This window comes from Myotis myotis, unplaced genomic scaffold (assembly GCF_014108235.1).
Source record: "Myotis myotis isolate mMyoMyo1 unplaced genomic scaffold, mMyoMyo1.p scaffold_m19_p_2, whole genome shotgun sequence".
Classification (NCBI taxonomy): Eukaryota; Metazoa; Chordata; class Mammalia; order Chiroptera; family Vespertilionidae; genus Myotis; species Myotis myotis.
In genome coordinates this window covers 159,718,801-159,738,303 of record NW_023416324.1, presented here as the reverse complement: position 1 = coordinate 159,738,303, position 19,503 = coordinate 159,718,801, and the positions used below count along the sequence as shown (strand labels likewise).

General features: G+C 50.2%; 1 protein-coding gene across 1 annotated transcript in view; it reads left to right on the top strand.

The window, feature by feature from the left end:
- SEMA5B (semaphorin 5B) overlaps positions 1 to 19,503 on the top strand; it is a 115,691-nt gene that overhangs the window by 78,472 nt on the left and 17,716 nt on the right. The window contains exons 3-5 of the mRNA XM_036351839.1: positions 3,641 to 3,740; positions 8,883 to 8,928; positions 19,365 to 19,427. Coding sequence (XP_036207732.1) covers positions 3,641 to 3,740; positions 8,883 to 8,928; positions 19,365 to 19,427 — 209 coding nt within the window. The remainder of the gene's footprint in view (positions 1 to 3,640; positions 3,741 to 8,882; positions 8,929 to 19,364; positions 19,428 to 19,503) is intronic.

Genomic DNA, 19,503 nt, shown 5'->3' with positions numbered 1-19,503 from the left:
TCACGTGTAAATCACTTGACTTGCCACCGCACCCCTTTCAGGATGAGGGGATGGGGCTCAGGGTGACATCGATGGTGACATAGAGTCATGAGGGTTTCCCTTCTTTCCGAGCAAGAGGAGACGGTCTGTCGTCTGGGACCGGCAGCCCTGCGGAGTGGTGTCCTCTCTGCTTCTCCTCCCCAGCCCTCCTGGCCTCCACCAGCTCACCCCCTTCCCCATCCTGACAGCTCTGGCTTTTCCTGTCCACTCGCTAACTTTTTATTGGGCCCTGCTTGACGCCGGGCACAGAATGGGACCCAGTGGGGCCTCGGAGGTGAGCAAGAGTCTCTTCTGGGTACTCACGTGCCTCTCCTTGCTTCTTCAATGTCACTCCCCGGTGGCCCCCAGTGCAGTTGGTCCTGGACCAGGACTAGCCCGTCCTGCTGTCTGCCCACACCCTTCTGAACAGCTGAGTATGCACTGGGGACTAGTGATGGACTGTCTTCTGGGTGACACCGTGTTCTAGAGAAGTTGCCGTAACCCATCCCAGCACAACCCCTGGCTTCCAGGGTTCCCTTAGATGTTGCACTTTATTTCCGACCGAGCTGTAGGCGTCCAACCCCGTAGCTCTGAGTTTCCTTCTCCCCGGACACCTGACTGATCTGGGAATAACCCCTCGGTACCCAGAGGAGCTGCCAGGTGCAGGGGCTGACATCCTCCTGTTGTGGAAGGTTACATTCTCTGCTGTGTGTTTCTTTTAAGGGGGGCCCACCTGTGTTTCTCTTTTTTTTAATAGATATATTTTTTATTTTAAGTATATTTTTATTGATCTCGTAGAAGAGATAGAGAGGGAGAGGGAGAGATAGAAACATCAATGATGAGAGAGAATCATTGATCGGCTGCCTCCTGCACGCCCCCCACTGGGGATCGAGCCCACAAACCTAGGCATGTGCTCTTGACTGGAATCGAACCCCGGACCCTTCAGTCTGCAGGCTGACGTTCTATCCACTGAGCCAAACCGGCCAGGGCCACCTGTGTTTCTCTTTGGCCCTCACAGTATTCCTCTCGCCACGGCATGGCCTTTCCAGGCAGCGGGAGAAGCCAGTATGGAGTTAACGCTGGCAGTGGTTAATCCACAAAGTGGGTAATTGAATTGACTATACATAATTAAAATCACAGGCGCGTCATGGAGAATGTCATTTTTCTCTTAAAGACGCTGTCCAAAGCCTTCGCTGCACACGGAGCTCAGACGTGCTTGGTGTTTTAAAGACAGCCCTCCCTCTGGCCCTCTTTGCCTGTTTATTCGGAGGAAGCTGGCTGCCTTCCCAAGAAGGCTCCCCCGATCACGGGGCTGCACATCTCCCCGTTTCCCCTTGGCCCACGTTGGCCCCTCCTGTGTTAGGGGAGAGGGACAGAAACTGGAAGGGGCCTCCACCCGCCCCTCCCCTGACTCCCCCCAGTTGTCATCCTGGCTCCTGCCCTGTTTCCTCTCCCTCTTCCTTCCTCCCCAAGGACCCACCTCAGCAAAGACTGGGCTGAGAAGTCCCCAGATGGAGTTCCTCCTGGTTTGCTGCAGACCAGTCATGCCACCTCTTGCCCTGTTTGGCTGCCCACATCTGGAATACCTCTGTTGGAAGGGGAGAGAATTAAAGTGTGACCCAGTTGCTATTTTGGGGGAGCACCCAGTCTGATGGGCAAGCTCTTTCACACTGCCCCCGCCCCCCGCCCCGTGAGAAAACACACTTGAGCACATTGAGTGACAATAACATACAATGTGAATGGAACAGAAAGGGTAGAGAGAATGTAGACCAAAATAAGATCACCTGGAGGGGAAATAATCCAGGAGAGCTTCCTGGAGGAAGAGGACCCTTGGCTTAGTCTCTCAGGTAGTATAATATCCTACCAGGATTTCTGAGAGGGGCCCTGAGGTCAGCTAAAAACCCAGTCTACCTGACTGCAAATCTACTTCTTATACTGATACTGCAAAAATGTCATTGCAATTACATGACAATTGTTGCCAATCCATAGTCACCTGCTGGGGGCAGAGGCAGAACCAAGGGGTTAGCTTCATTTTGTTGTAGAATTCCTTTCTTATTTTTTTTAAATTATGCATAACACAGTTTTCTAAAAAACATCCAACTCGTAAAACCTCCAGTTCTCCAGTGAGCGATTAAGTGTTTGCCTGTTGTGCAGAAATGAAGGGCTGCTTTTACTCTGTAGTGGAGGGATAATGAGCAATGATTTATTTCCCTTGGATTACACACACATACACACTCCTTTGGGCCTCCTGTGAGCCAGTCGCTAATGCGCCGTGGGGAGAAAGCACAGGGCCTCACATTCCCCCCTCGTCTTTACCCCATCAGCATGAATGTTCCTCTGCTCAAGGCTCTCTCATTACTGGTCAGTTCCCTCCCATCCATGAGGCAGGGGTGAGGGGCAGCTATTACATGGCCATGCACTGAGGTGGGAGAAGCAGGCCTCCACAGAAGGGAAAGAAGGAGTCATCCGGGTACTGTTGCCCAGGCCTGCCCTCCCCACACCGCTGCCCATCCACCCAGAGGGCTGCACGGTCTCCTCTCTGCCCACCCAATGCCCATGAAAAGTGTTGGCCTTGTCTGGGAAGACCTTTCCTTGGAGACAGGGATGGACACTGCTTGCCCACCCTCTGTGGAGCCTTGTCTGATAACCCGATTCTTCTTGTACAGAAAGAAGGGAGCTGAGGATTATTCATCCATTCATTCAAACACTGCCAAGTACTGGGAGAAGCCTGGCACTCCAAGAAGCAAGATCTTCCCTGTCCCCCAGGACAAACCACTGGGATAGACACCCAGGGATATGGGGATGTTGATAGCAGTAAAGTAGAGGTCTATGGGAGCCCCTTACTCAGGTTGGGGGCATCAGGGAGGGCTTCTTGGAGGAGGTGGAGTAGGGAGGACAGAAGTGCGAGAGTGTGCAGGCTCTTGTGGACTAGATTGGAGAAGTGCATAGTGTTCTGTTTAGTGTGGCTGGGTGAGGAGTCTAAAGGGGATGTGAAAGATGAAGCCTCATTCTTTCCATGGATCACGAAATAATGGCTGTGTCAGGCATCTGACTTGGGGGGACAGTGGGGCCACGGGTTGGGACTTTTTCTCCAGGAGCTTTTACAGGCTCCAGCTGGAGAGTGACACAACCGGATTTGCATTTTGGAAAGATCACTCTGGTTGCCCTATGGGAAATGGGCTGGAAGGGCAGGAGTGGAAGCCAGTCTAGTGAGGAGGCTGGCACCAGTCCAGGCTAGAGCTGCTGGTGGCTGGATGGGGGGTGGGGTGCAGAGGGCAAGATGGATGGGTTTCAGAGAGAGAGTTGGATGTATACCAGTCAGGATTGGCCAGCACGTTTGATGCAGCTGGTGAGGGTCTGAGGGAGTCAAGGGTGATTACAGGTCTCCCTTTGGGCAGCTGGGGCAGGTGGAGCCCTTTTCTGAGCTAGGGAACAAAGCGGGAACAGTGACAGCACCCCACCCCTGCTCCCCACCCCCTCCCAGCTGGCTGCTCACAGGTCTCCTGGCTGCACCCTGACTTAACGCTGACCGATTCTTCACCTTTCCATTATCCTGTCCAGTGCTGGGTAGCGGGTAACCTGGTCAATGGTAAGTGGGTGTTTGCCTCTCTCCCTTCCCCAGACCTGAAGCCCTGGGTCTCTAACTTCACCTACCCTGGAGCCCGAGACTTCTCCCAGCTCGCTCTGGATCCCTCCAGGAACCAGCTCATCGTGGGAGCCAGGTAAAATGGGGCAGGAGGGTTGGGGTCAAGAGTGCAGGTGCTTAGAATTGGGTGGAGGGAATGTTGTTTGGGGTGAGCCTACTGTGGGCATTCTCGTGTCCTGGGCTCCTGTTCCTCTCAGCCAGGCCCTCTCTGTGCCTGAATGTCTGTCTCCCACAGAAGGAAGCATTTGTGGTTGGGGGTGAAGTGACCTCCAGATCTCAGCAAGCCACGTACCTCGGTGGCTGGCAGTTACTGAGAGCGGCCTCCTCCTGTCCCCTGTCCCTGCCATGCGGCCAGACCCAGCCTACCTGGCACCCTCCCTGGGAGCTCCGAGCAGAGAAGGTGCCCAGGAGCCCCCTGCTGGCTGGCCGGCCACCTGCACCTGGGACTCCCGGACATAGGCCTTGCGCTTCTTTTAGGCAGGACCTGGCTTCCCTGTTACCTGACCTCCGTTACTCCCACTGTCCAGGGCCAGTATCCAAAGGATAACACTCTCTAGGGAGAACTTATGGGGACTTTGTGGGGTGGCGCAGGAGGAGATAATTCTCACAAAATTATAGACCATGAGTTCTGGTAGGGAAGGGAGCTCGGAGATGGGTGATTCCAGTGGGTCTCAAAGAGTGGACCAGCCACACCAGCAACATCTGGGAACTTGTTAGAAAGGCAGATCCTTGGGCTCCACCCCGACTTGCTGAACCAGAAGCTCTGGGGGGCCAGCAGCCTGCACTTCAGCAGCCCCTCCAGGGAGTCTGAAGCACACTCAGGCTTGAGAATCGCTGGTCTAATCCAACTGCCTTTGATGTGAACATGAAGAGGTAGAGAGGCCTGTTGAGGGCAAGGTGACCTTCTCAAGGTAATATAGCCAGATGACAACAGTGCTGAGGACAGAACCCAGGTCCGCTGAGCCCAGGGCTGGAGTTTGTTCTGCCAGCCCGTGTAGTCCCTCCTCCTGCAGTGGCATGTTTCAGACGCTCTCCACCCGAGAGGTCCTGATTCTGCTGTTCTGGGGCTGAGGGAGGGTGATCACCAGGCGGCTGACCAGCCTTGACGTCTGGGCTTTCCTGAGTGTTCCTGTCCCCTCACTGTCGTATGACAAGGGGCAGGTGAGGACAGAGCTCTGGATTAGGACTCGAGGAGTTGCATTCTTGTCCTGGGTGATCTTCTTTACCTTTGTTGTTGTTGTTGTTATTAATCCTCACAGGAGAATATTTTTTTCCACTGATTTTTTTAGAGCGAGTGGAAGGGGGGGGGAGACAGAGGGAGAGAAACATCAATGTGAGAAAGACACATTGATTGGTTGCCTCTGCACGCACCCCCGACCAGCGCTGGGGATCAAGCCTACGACTGAGGTACTTGCCCTTGACCAAAATCAAACCTATAACCCTTCGGTCTGAGGGCCGACACTGACCACTGAGCAAACTGGCTAGGGCTGATCTTCACCTTTGAGCCTCAGTTTCTTTATCTGTAAGGTCTGGGTTACAGTCTCTGTGCTGCCACCCTCACAGGGCTATGGCGAAGCTGGGCTGAAAGCATTTCACTTTTTATTTATTTTCTAACTTTTTTTTTTTATTCCTCACCTGAAGACATGCTTAGAGAGAGGAAGGGATAGAGAAAGAGAAACATTGATTATTTGCCTTCCATAGGTGCCCCTACCAGGGATCAAACCCGCAGTCCAGGTATATGCCCTGACCAGGAATTGAACTAGTGACCTTCCAGTGCACAGAATGAAGCTCAACCAACTGAGCCACTCCGGCCGGGTTAATTTTTATTTTTAAAAGAACCAGTCACAGTGCATCGGTGCTATGTGTTCTGGTATAACATTCAGAAGGTACAAAATAGTATACAGTGAAGAGGAGGGCCACCCCTCCGCACTCCAAGCAGGACCCCTCCTTGGGGGCACGCCCTGCGGTGAGTGTGTGTGTCTGCCCAGAGGTAATCTGTACATGGGCAAGTCTACAAGAGTATGGATTTCATTTTCCAGCTAAGAGAGTAATTGTTCTACTTTTTATTTTGAGATACTCATAGATTTACATGCAATTGTAAGAACTAACACAGAGGGATTCAAACCATAAGCCTTCCACCCAGTTTCTCTTAATGATAACATCTTGCATAACAGCCGAACAGCAGTAGTCAGGAATATGACCGATAAGAGCCTTCCACCTCATTCAGGTCCCATCTGTTTTCTGTATGTACTTTTAAAACCCTGATGTCTGGCTCTGGACTGTGTGGAAACATTTTAGAAGCTGTCATTCATCCTGTGCCGGCCGTGCACCAGGCACCGTCTTACGTACCATGTATGTAGTGAAGCATCTAAAACATGTAGGCAGTCAGCCATGTAAAAACGCATCTAATCTTCACAAGAACCCCAGGGATGGTGTTCTATGGCCCCATTGTATGGACCCGGAAACTGAGGCTCAGAAGGAGAGGTGGCCTGCCTGTGGTCACACTGCTCTTCCTGACCCAATCTGAGGCTTCCTCCACACGGTGGACACATACCTTTTCCTATCCTTGTTTCCCCCCAATCCTGGCTGTGCCCCAAGGATCGGGGGTGGGAGGGAACCAGTCCTGGACTTGCCCCTTGCACCTCTGGAAACAAATGAAGTGGGTCCTTGGCTTCTTTCTCCTCCCTTTCTTTCAGTCACTTTCCTTCCTCCTCTTCTGCCTTTCACATTTCCCCCTCCTTTCTGAGCCCCTCGGCCTCTGGAATTCCGGCTAGGGGACATATTTTTGCTCCTTTACACCCCGCCTTGTTTCCTGAGGGATTTAGGGTGGGTCAAGCTACAGAGATTTCTCTCTGTTCTCATCTCCCAGAAGAGCAGACCTCGACGATGTTGTGATGAATGATTTTTGATGGGATAAAAATGAAAACATAAAAAAGTGATGCAATGTTTCCCCTCATTCTTTAAAGCTGTGGCTGGATGCCTGTGTTACCTAGCAGACAGCCGGGGCAGAGCCATGAGCCACAGCCCATCTGTCCCCAGGCCAGGAGGGAGAGGGCGGGGCAGCTCTTCAGGGCAGGCGGCTGGGGAGGGGCAGCAGGAGCCTGGAGCCAAGGTCATGGGTGAGGCCCGCCAGGACAGCAGAGCAGCTGAGTGAGGCCCGGGCCAGCAGCCAGAGCTGGGGAAGAGGAGTCCCCAGCCCGAGCGGTCTCCTCCAGGCCCTGGGTTCATTTGGCAGGGCCCCTCCGCATTCTGGCCCACTCCACAACCTCTCCCCTCATTTCTCTTCCCAGCACAGCTGAGGGAGGCCAGAACTTTCCAAAGCAATTACTTCTAAAAACTCCAGGAATGAAAAGAGGAATGACCAAAGATGTATGAAGGAGAGAAGACTCTTAGGGAAAACCAGTATTTTACATCTGCTTGACATTAATAAAGCATCTTAACATGCATCTTACCATTCATTGCCCTGTCTCCACCACCCTGTGAAAGAGGAAAGACAGCCACATCCGTTTTAGATGCAGACGCTGAGGTGCTCAGAAGGTCCCTCACAAGCAACTGAGCTGGACTCCCCCGCCTCTGCCCCAGGGTCTATGCTGTGAACCTGCACTCTCACATGGCCCTCGGACCAGTGGTTCTGTCACCCTCGGGTCCATGCAAGGGGGCCTTGTGGCTCCAGAGCAATTTCAGCAGTGCCTGACACTGTGTGCTCAATAGGTAACATCATCATTAAGAGTCTTTTAAAAATATATACATATATTTTTTAATTGATTTCAGAGAGGAAGGGAGAGGGAGTGATAGAAACGTCAGCGATGAGAGAGAATCCCTTGATCGGCTGCCTCCTGCATGCCCCACACTGGGAATCGAGCCCGCAACCTGGGCATGTGTCCTAATAGGGAACTGAACCGTGACCTCCTGGTTCATAGGTCGACGCTCAACCACTGAGCCACGCCGGCTGGGCAAGACTCTTTTTTTTGAGCAGTTTTAAGTTCACAGCAAAATTAATGGGAAGGTACAGAGAATTTCTATATACCCTCAGCCCTACACGTGCAGCCTCCCCCATCGGAGCGGTAAGTCTGTTACAATTGATGAACCTACATGGGCACATCATTATCTCCCAATGTCCACAGATTATGTTATGGTGCACTGGTGGTGGTATGCATCCTCTGGGTTTGGACAAATTTATAATGATATGTATCCATGATTATGGCATCATATAGAACATTTTCACTGCCCTGAACATTCTCTGTGCTCTGCCTGTTCATCCATTCCCTCCCACCACCACTCCTGGCAGCCACGGATCCCCTTTAATGTCCCATAGCTGTGCCTTTTCCAGAATGTCATATAATTGGAATCAGACAGTATGCAGCCTTTTCAAATGGGCTTCTTTCATTTAGTAATATGCACGTAAGGCCCCTCTGTGGCTTGTTATGGCTTTATAGCTCATTTCTTTTTAGCGCTCAGTAATATTCCATTTTCTGAGTGGACCACGGGTTACTAATCTATTCACCTACTAAAGGACATCTTGGCTGCTTCCAGGTTGGGCAATTATGAATAAAGCTGCTATAAACATTCCACGTGCAGGGTTTTATGTGGACAGATTTCCTTAAGGTTTCTGAGCAGCAGGCTGATCTGATGAAAACGGTGTTTGAGGAATCCGAGTCTGGCAGCCCGGTGGGGAAGAGCATCGTGAAGAGGCAGAGGGGGCGATTGGGCATGAAGAGACAGGTGGTCCAGGGAGGTGGCCATGGGAAAGTCAGACCCAGAGTCACTGGGCCTGTTTGAGGAGGGGAGTGGGTCCGGGAGGGGGGTGAGGGGAGAAGGCAGGTGGCCTGCCTGGGTCCCTACAAGAGCTGCAGGAGGCTTTAAGTTGAACAGAAACAGGCTCCAGGGGTGGGAAAATGGTGGAGGCTCTTCCTGGACCTGCCAGGGTGGCCAGACACATGGAATAGACAAGTCTGGGTTTTAACTCGTCCTTGGGCCATGTACCCACCCTGTTTCCTCGTCTGTAAAATGGCTTTCTTTTTTTTCTCCGTGCTCCTGGGGCTGCTGTGAGGATTCCATGAGCTAAGGGAGGTGAAGCTCTTCTTGGGGGTCCGCTTACCGAAGACCCTCTGCACTCGGCACCTGTCCTGGCACCCGGCGTGTGAGGCAGGAGCAGCTGCCTTCCGGGACTGGGCTGCGGGCCCAGCTTGACTGATGATTTCCGTCTCTGTTTTCACAGGAACTACCTCTTCAGGCTCAGCCTTGCCAATGTCTCCCTCCTTCAGGTACATTTGCTTCCCTTCCCTTCTCTGTAATGTCCTTGGGATTTGGGAGCCCAGCTGGGGCAGCTCAAAGAGCAAGAGTCACAATTTAACCCCTAGCGTGGAAAATAGGAGCCCCAGGCTCTTCTCACTGGCCATGGATTCCCCCTGGCTGTCAAGGTGATTGCTGGGAAGATCATTGGAAGCGGGAGTGAGGCCTCTCGAACAGGGAGGCACGCACAGGGCTCCTTCCTGCGAGGAGGGGAGGAAAGGAGGCCCAGAGCTCGGTGGCCCTGGCCCTGCTTGCCTGGGCCTGAAGAGCCTCAGGGTGCTGGGCCCACAGTGCTAAAGCCAGGACAGGACTGGGAAACCAGGACGGGTGGGTCATTCTAAGTCCAGCGCCTAATCCACAGGAAGGCATCTGAGTTTGGGCCTCAAGGGTCAGGATGCTGCTGGTTCCTTTCTTAGCCTGGCCTGCGTAACCCCTTCTCACCCAGCAGCTCCACTGAGCTGTGATTTGTTAATTATTTACTGCCAAGGACTCCCCAAGCCTCATTCCCCAAGTACCCTGGGTGAGAAGGCATGTTAATGGGCCTTCTTGATCCAGAACATTTGTCCCAGATTGAGAAACAGCTGCCACACCATCTCTGCAGGGGCTGAACATTCCGGAGAAAGGATGGCCGTCTCTTCTTCTTCGATGAGGAGAGAGCCCCCGTCCTCCTGTCCAAGAGGCTTGCTGGTCTCTCAGGGATCAAGTATCCATTCAGCGCTTGCTGTGTGTCCGAACTGAGCTGGGGCAGAGGGGCAGTAAGACAAGCAGAGTCTCTGACCCTCCGGTCTCACACTACAGCCCAAAGAAGTTGATGAGTGATGCGCAAAACTAGGGAATGGTACGAGGAGTTAGTCAGGCGCTGGGCTGTTTGGTATACAGTCTCACTGCAGAGGCCAGTTGGAAAAGGGGAGACCTCCTTGGTGAGCTGGTGTGACATTCTGGTCTGGTTTTTTCTTGCTTCACCTGGGTCTACACCCCACGAGCCATTGCCGCTGGTTTTCCAGAGGGGAGGTTGAAGGGAACAGAAGAGATCTATCCTTCAGTCTATACCCTTACTGGCCAACTCACCTATGCATCCGTCTAACCCCGTGGTCGGCAAACTGCGGCTCGCGAGCCACATGCGGCTCTTTGGCCCCTTGAGTGTGGCTCTTCCTAAGGAGTGGCTCTTCCTAAGCCTTAGGAGTACCCTAATTAAGTTAATAACAATGTACCTACCTATATTTAAAATATAGTTTCTTTAAAAATTTGGCTTTCAAAAGAAATTTCAATCGTTGTACTGTTGATATTTGGCTCTGTTGACTAAGGAATTTGACGACCACTGATCTAACCAGCTGCAATCACCATTGTTGAATACCTGCTAAAGCCCAGCTCCAGTCCTAGGCACGGTCCCAGGCATTTAAGATCCAAAGGTGAATCAGGTTCCATCCCTTGCCTCAAGGAGCACATATATGAGGGACCATAAATGACCCCCTTTCCTGTTTGGGACCTGTGTCGCGTGTGCCTGGAGTCTGGGCTGGAGCAAGGCAGAGGACGTCTGTCCCAGAGGCAGCATCCTGTGGCCGCCTGGCTCAGTCACAAGCAGCCCACCCAGGGCCTAGTTGTCTCTTGGCAGCCCCAGTCCTCGTGTCCAGGAGGCTTGCTGGTCCCCCCATGATCAAGTATTCATTCAGCACTTTCTGTGCATCCGAACTGAGCTGGGGCAGAAGGGCAGTAAGACAAGCAGCGTCTCTCACCCTCAGGTCTCATGGACAGCCAGGAGATGATGAGTGATAGATGCCAAGCCCAGTAGGTCAGGGTCTGGGGGATCCTGTGCAGAGGCGATTCACAGTAGGGGCAGGAAGTGAATCCAGGGGTGCTGCCCTGAGCTCAGGCAGTGGCTTTTTATTAGGCTCCCATGGCCTGCAAATGAAGGTCTTCTGGGAGGAGTAAAGCGGCTAAAGGCGGGAAGAGAGACAGATGTGCAAAATGAATGGCAGTGCTGGGGGAAGACTGCAGGGAGGGGCTTGTGCTAGGTGTAGTGGTGGCCCAGCAGGGTCTGCACAGGCTTTGCAGGAGCTGCCTGTGGGCTGGAGCTTGAAGGATGAGAGTTGCCAGGCAGCTAAGGAGGAGACACGATGTGGAACAGCATGGAGCACTGAGGGGTCCAGTGTGGCAGGATCATGGGGTGTGAGTGGGATAAGGGTGGGAGATGACGCCGGGGAGAGACAGAGGCCACGTCACAGAGGGTCTTCGTTGCTGAGTGGAGAGGTCCATGTTCTATTTTGAAGGCACTGGGGGCTCCTCAAAGGGTTTAAAGCAGAGAAGTATTTTGACCACTTGGCCCAGTGCAGAGACGAATAAGTGGAGAAGCCAGTTAGGACTCAAGTGCAATAGTCCAGACCAGTGATGGGGAGAGCTGAACTAAGGCGGCAGAGTGGGGATGGAGAGCACTGGGAGGAAGAGGTCTGCAGGTGGCAGAATCACACAGGGTCACAGCACTGGGGGGCACCAGGCACACTGTCTTCTGCATGAAGGTGACCCCTGTTGTTGGGGAAGCTGGCAGTGCTGAATAGCTTAGGGAGGCTTGGGCCACAGTGGTGCCATCCAGGATTCTGGCTGGCATAGCTGAGTAGCATAGATCAGGATGGGCATGGAGCTCGCCTGACTCCAGGCAGTGGTTCTCCCACAGCTGTCCACTGGAATCACCAGAGGAGCTTTAGAAAACAGTGATGCCTGGGTCCCACCCTCAGAGACTCATTTACTTGGTCTGGGGTCCAGCCGGGCACTGGGATTTGTAAAAGCTCAAGGTGCAGCCAAATTTAGGAGCCGCTGCTCCAGGATGTCAAGGAGGCTTTTTCTGTAGGTGCTGCCCAACTGGTTTGGCTTCCCCAGGTGTCCTTGAAGCTGATGCCCATTTCTGGGTCTTATCAGATGTTAGACACTCCGGGTTGATGACCAGGCCTGGGGTTTGGTTCACCCAACTCCATGTTGATCTCAGCCATAGGAAGATATCTTGGGCGAGCCCATAACTTATGCTGAGGGCAGGCTCAGCTTCGGGGGGCTTTCTGAAGGACTCTGCCAACCAGCCCCAAGTACACTAGGAATTAGTTTACCATCTTTTTAGGTTGTCTCTTTGGAGCCTGATCTCTGGAATTCAGACTAAATTCTTCCCAATGAAACTAAAAAGAAAAAAAGTTACATTGCATGTCCATGTCCACACCATAGGGGGCACCATCTGGTCACAAGGCAGAGAGAATGGGAGAGTTTGGAGTGAGTGGTTGTAGTGTTCCCTCAAATAGGCTGGCAGCAGACCTCAGCCCCTGGCCACCAGGCCTAATGAGAAATTCCCAACTCCAGCGAGCCAGTTCCCTGCCACAGCCCAGCCCAAGGAGGCTTCAGGTCCCTGCTTGTAAATGTTCAGTCCCCAAATCTGCTACCACAGGTGGCTCACAGCAAACAAGTGCTAACAATGAGCTGCACTCCTACCCCGGCCCAGCTTCCTTGACTCTCCAACTGCCTGGGGTCCGCATGGCTGTAACGTAACTCTCCATTACAGCCCACTGCTCCTTCCGTATGACCCCAGGGCATGCTTTAACCAAACTTTAAAACTCAGTGCTTTATCAGTAGTTTAAATAATTAATATCCCTTAAAAAAATCTAAGTGCAAACAGTTCATGCAAACCAGTGTCCATTAAAAGGATGTTTGAGTGCCTACCCCTTATGAAACAGTTTATGTAAACTACTGCTCCTTAAGACAAATCGAAATACCCCAGTCTCCAAGCACTGAATGGAGGGGCGTGGGTGGGAGGGACACACACACACACACACACACACACACACACACACACACACACGCGCGCGCGCTTTCGAAGGGAGCAGAGAAATCAAATCAGCTCACCTGTGATGTTATTTATCAGTGTAACTTAATAAACTGGCCTGGGAAAGGAAAGGTGGCACGTGGTCGGCAGGGTCAGGGGCAGCTGTGTGATGAGCTAAGTTGGGTTTGGCAATTAGGAGAGGAGTGATGAGACGAGAGCATGGCATGGCTGGAGGTCTAGTGGCAATGGCTTTCTAAGCGCAGGCTGCCAGGTGTCCTGCAAGTGCAGAAATGAGGACTGAAATGCACAGACGCATCGGAACGCATCCGGGGCTGGGTCCGGTCTGGGCCTGGGCACGCGGTGAGGCTGATTCTGAGCTCTCGCCTAGTTACTTCCACATTCTCCGAGCTAGTCTGGCAGCTCTAGAGTTGTTTGAAATCTAAACTCTGCTGAGTACTCAGAAGATGTCTTAATGTTCAGCCACTGTCTCTCGTGTCCAGGGGAGTTGCTGAGTTTGCAAGGAGATTACCCAGTTCCTGGCTGCCTCGCCTGCTCTCTCGTGGCTGAAAACCATGCAGTTATTCTGCTACTGGAGATCACCATCCTGGAATTTCCAGGACAGTCCTAGTTTAAAGCACTATGTGTGGCAGATGGATCATTCATGTCTATCTGGACTCCTTCATAAAACTCCACGAGAGGACAGTGACAGATGTTAAAGGCACAGATGCACCATGACAGGACAAAAGAGATGTCAGTGGACAAGAGATTAACTGCATTCTGCAGAGATGGAGAGTGGATGGAGCAATCGCAACTGATTTATCAGAAGAGTTTACAGAGGGGATATGGCAGACTCCTAGAAGGCTCAGAAATCAGGTGTCAGATATTGTGGACTTGTGAGGATGAGGTGCAAGCCTAAAAGAGGGGAATGGTTGAAATTCTCTAAATTGAGAGGTTGGAACCCACATCTGTCCCATCCCACACAGCCATTTTACCCCTCCCCCAACAAAGAAAGACTAAGGCCCTTTCTCTAAAGACCCAACTGTTGAGGCTCCACATTTGGAGACTCCAGGAAAGGGGAGGACACTGATAGGGTTTGAGGCTCGAACAATGTTTCTCCTCTTCCTCTCTTTGTGCAATTTATTCATTGAATAAACCTGGTCATGTGCCCTACAGAGTTTCCCACAGTCTGGATTTTGCTGATTGCAATCCAAGCATAACTTAACATGTTCTCCTGTCCTCTGTATCATTTGTAAATTGATTGTTAGAGCTAAAGACTTTATTCCATTTAGATCCCCGCAAGATTACTTTATAGGTGTTATTGAGTATCTTTAAAGATTAGTATATGATTTTCTCTAGAGGATGAGCTTTTTTTATATATATATTAGCAATTACTGATGATTGTTTCCTGGATCCATTAATTCCTTTGGCATTATAATGTATTAGCTGGACTACTTCTGCAAAGAGATACTTCCCTTCATCTACTATTTGGTTACCCAACAATAGTCATATAGGAAAAGCAGAATAAATGTTTGATACTCTATCTTTATTTACCAGTTGGTAGTATCTGTCAATGGTAATCAATTAATTGTATTCTTTTGTTATTATTTTTACAGACTCCTGGCTTTAAACATTATCTATCCATTGCATGACTATCCCATCTTTTGTCACTAAGGGGCTGCTTCAAGTTGGCTCCTTGGTCCTTTGACATGATGATGCCAATCACCTGTGATTGCATCCTTGCTATTGATAAAGGAAATGTTTGAGGCTCACCTTGCACATTCCCTAAACCCAGATCTGGAATAAGCCATTGCTCCAAGAAGTTTTTGTTCCTTTCAGTGGGAAATGGTTAGAGATTCATTTTCCAATATAAACAAATAGTCAAAAATCCCCAGACATTTGAGGAAAGCCTCAGTGAAAGAGAAGGATCAAAACAAACAAGAAAACTGAGTGAAGGAAGCTGTCAGAAACAGGGTCAATGCAAGAACTAAAAGAAAACATTAAAAATTAATTAGGAAAAATAATTAGACTCTTCTGAGATATAAAAATATATCTTGTTACATAAAACAATAAGTTAAAAATATGGACATTAAAAATATGCTTGTGGCCAAAACCGGTTTGGCTCAGTGGATAGAGCATCAGCCTGTGGACTGGAAGGTCCCAGGTTCGATTCCGGTCAAGGGCATGTGCCTGGGTTGCGGGCACATCCCCAGTGGGGGATGTGCAGGAGGCAGCTGATCGATGTTTCTCTCTCATCGATGTTTCTAACTCTCTATCTCTCTCCCTTCCTCTCTGTAAAAAATCAATAAAATATATTTAAAAAAAAATATGCTTGTGGAAATAAAATTTGAATTTAGAAGATAACATTGAAGAAAAATCTCCCAGAAATTAGAACAACAATAAAACAAGAAATGAAAAACAGGAGAGAAATAACAGAAAACTAGGTGAGAAATATACAAAGACCAACAGTGCATTGGATTAATAAGAGTTACAGAGAAAGAGAACAGAGAAAAAGGTGAGGAAGAAATTAAGGACAAAATAACATGAGAATATTTGCCAAAACAGAGGATGAGCCATTACACTGAAAGAGTTGACTGAGTTCCCAAAAGAGACCTGCACTAAGGCACATCATCCGTGTGAAATTCAGGATTCGGTTATCAAAGAGAAGACCCTGAAAGCTCCCAGAGCCTAAAGAAAATGCTCACTACCAAAGATGGGGAATGAGACTCACACCAGACTTCAGAATAGCAATCCTCGATTCTAGAAGACAATGGAGGAATAAATGCTTTGGAAATTCTGAGTGAAAAAATATTTTCAGCCTAAAAATCTGTATCAAAACTGTCAATCAAGTATGAAGATAGGTTGAATCAGACATGCAAGAGTTTTTAAAAATTGATCTACCATGTTCCTTTCCTTAGGAAGATACTGGAGATGTGCTCCACCAAAATAAGCATGTAAATCAAGAAAGAGGGAAACATGGGATTCAGCAAGCAGGAAAGGAGGGAAGGTAAGTCCCCGGTGAACAGGCATGCAGGAGGCTTCTGTCCACACTCAGGCAGGAGGAAGAGGATGGGGACTCAGAGATTATCTGAACCATTTGTGTGTGCAGTTAGCCAACAACATCGAGAGGGGTTTGTAACACCTGTTGAGCCCCTGGGGAAAATTAGTAATTTGCAAAACAAGCAAATGAAGAAAATTATCCAAGATAATTATTCCATTCAGGAAAAACAAAAAGTTGATCAAGAAAGGAAATCTCATCAGAATAGGCAAATTTCCTTGATTCTCAGATGCACGTTTTCACATTTTTAAAGAGTCTGAAATCAGGCCACGTCTTTCCGTCGAAGGCATCCTACAGTCGCTGTGGCCAGACAGCAGTTCTGGTGGAGCTGTCATTGCCTGTGCTTGAACCTGGTCATCATTCCCGTATTCCAATTCTACAACACCAACCCGTTGACATTTTAGTCCACAAACCATTTTCAGATGATGTGAGGAGGGAATAGGAGTTCTGCTTTGTCAGAGGACCTTCTTCGAGCACCTTCTGGTAAGACCAAGAAAGTGCCAGCATCCAATCTTGCAGGATGGGATCAATAGCTTGGAAGAAAACTCTGGAGAACAGAGTGGAACATTCTTTAAGAATTGCTGTATCACTGATACCCTGGGTAGTTCAAAGAATGATATGCCAAGACAAGCAAACAACAGCAACAAAAAATGAGCGCTGACAATGGAATAGAAAAGTGATTCAGACGAGATGAACTATGAATTCAGAGAAGATTTAAGGATACTCAGTTCTGCTTACATTTTTCTTTTTTGTATACAATACCGGTATACGATTTTAAATGTCTAAATAAGAGCACTGTCAATAAATTTACATTAAAACTTTAAGTAATAAAGGTTTGGCAGCAAATATTCTTTCTTAGTGGTTCATATTACAATCAATGATGCAACCTGGGGTATTAAGTTGGTAGTAGTGAACAATTTTTACATATTTACAATACTAATTAAATACTAATGTTGATTTTTAATTAAATTACTATCACATTCAAAGATTAAAGAATTAATGTTACAGAACTGTAATGGGAAGATGGGGAGGGTGAAATGAATGTGTGCTGTGAGGTAGGAGAGATGGGGATGAGTAGGCAGGGGAAATCCTCACCTCCATAGCAGAAGTCAGAAGATGAGTCTGAGGTTGACACATATTTTTCAGAAACTGAATTAAACACACACAGAGGAATAGTTGAAAGTAGTTGACCTTGAGAAATGGGGCTGGGGTATGAGAGGAGTAGGCTACTTGAGCTTATTTAAATAATTTTTTCATACTACCTAACTTTTTCAACTCTGTGCATCATTACTTTGATAAAAATAATTTTTAAATAAAATAAATGACTCAAGCCCATTTTATGCTGTTATCATTATAAATATACATATTCTTTGCAGGCCATCTGCTCTCGCTTTTGGTTTGAGAAATCTATTTGCTGTGAGAGGCTGTAGGATGCAGCAGAGAGAACTGAGCGCTGGTCTCGTCTGAGTTGGCACGTTGGGTTTGTTGCCTACTGGCTTTGTGACCTTGGGCATATGGCTCCACTTCTCTGAGCTTCATTTTCCTCACCTGTAAAATGAGCAAAGGGCTGCGTGTTTCACTGGCTGTGCTGAGGATCAAGAGAGAAGGTGTGGCAAGTGCCTGGCACAGTGCTTGTCCTGGGGTTCAGCCCAGGGTGACTTTATTTTTTAAAAAAATATATTTTATTGATTTTTTACAGAGAGGAAGGGAAAGAGATAGTTAGAAACATCGATCAGCTGCCTCCTGCACATCTCCTACTGGGGATGTGCCCGCAACCCAGGTACATGCCCTTGACCGGAATCGAACCTGGGACCTTTCAGTCCGCAGGCCAACGCTCTATCCACTGAGCCAAACCGGTTTCAGCCCAGGGTGACTTTAACTCCTTTTGACTGAACACACCTGACCCCACCCAGTGAGATTCCCACCTCCTTGGGAACAAGCCTGACCCCTTCAAAGTGTCCCTGTGCTGAGGAGTCCCAAGGCCCCAGCGAGGCCCTTTGCCCACACAGTCCTCCGCAGCCATCCGCGTTCCGGAGCTTTAGGCCTGGACATGAGCAATGTTTGTGAGTCACTGCGCATTTCTACCCACAAAGCCCTGAGGTTTCTTGTCTATGCCCCTCTTTCCTTCTCACACTGGGCTTAGCCTGGGAGCTGCTGGGGCCCTGAGGATGACAGTGGCTCCCTGGTTTCTGTCCAAATGAACCCCACAGCAATGTGGCTAGATGCCAGGGGTCATTTGACCTTCCCCTGAGCCCCTGGCCTGGCAGGATGAGCCCAGCCTGCTCCCGGGTCTGATGGAGGCATGACCAAACTTGTCACCGCTCCTAAATCCAGGAAGTCAGCCCTCCCTCGGCCCCACAAAGCAATCACCTCAGGCCTGTGGGAGGCTGCAATCTGAAAATCAGAGAGCACCCCTGCCCCCCCTCCAGGCACCCTTCTTGCCCTCTCACCCCCGGGCCCCTAGACCCTAGCAGGCAGTGACTGCACAGCTAGAAGGAGCTTTGTTAGAAATAAGAAGAGGGGTTCTTTTATTGTCCTCGTTTGGGTGGGAGAGCTGCTTGCTCAGGGGTCCTGCTCCAGGGACAGGTAGGCAGTTCATATTTATACATGTGACCCAGAAATCTCTAAAGAGCCACACACCAGGGCTGTTGACATTGCCTGGACCTGAAAGGTATCACTTCTCCTTCCAGATGCTCTTCGGAGGCCAGGAGGGACTGGCTGAGAGTAGAGACAGAATAGATAAAGCGGGGAGGGGAACAGCCCCTCCCAGGCCATGGGCACTTGGGAACATGACAGTGTCCTCTGGGTCCCTGAGTGAAAGCTGTGTCCCCGGGCACGTTGCCTCATGATAGAGCATGCTGGATGCTAAAGGAGAGCAAGAAGGGATGCAGACAGCTCAGAGCTGGGGCAGGGAGAGCAGTGGGGAGAGTGGAAGTCCTGAGTTCTGGAGATGGTGGGATAAAGACACACACACAGAGCCCTTGAATCTGGAATGTGGGTCCCAATCCCAGCTCTACTCTATAGCAGCAGCAAGTCACACAGAATGTGAGTTTCTTCATCTAAAAACAACAAAAAAGCACTTTGCAGGGTTGTAGTGGGGAAATTAAACAGATCTCTGAGGTTTACAGAATCTAGCCTTCCTTGCCTCCCACTCATTGAGGGACATGTGGTACATGAGGGAAGCACGTTTCCCGTTGCCCACTCAGGCCTGGGGTGGTCCTGAAGGTGGACCACTTCCAGCTCTTGCTGCCCCGGGGAGCAAGGCTCCGGGAGGTCCTAGGATGGAGCTGCAGGGGATGCAGCTGAGGAAGCTGGTACTTCCACCTCCCCAGACCCTAGCAGGTGCGGAGGGTGTTGGGCTGAGGGGATGGTCACTCCTTAAAGAGTGGGTACTGAGGTCTGCAGCCCACTGGGTCCCCGTGGATATAGTGAGAGGAACCCTTACCCTGCAGGCTGTCCCTGACCCATTCCCAGCTTCCTGTCCACCCAGACCTGACAGCTGCCTGCCCTGGCGGCGAGTGGAACAGCTGTGTGATGTCTGTGTCCTCCCCCCACAGGCCACAGAGTGGGCCTCCAACGAGGACACGCGCCGCTCCTGCCAAAGCAAAGGGAAGACGGAGGTATGTGGCCTTACTGGTCCCGGATCCTGGCTGGGGCCAGTAGGAGGCTGGTGGTTTCGGGATGGACAGGCATGCT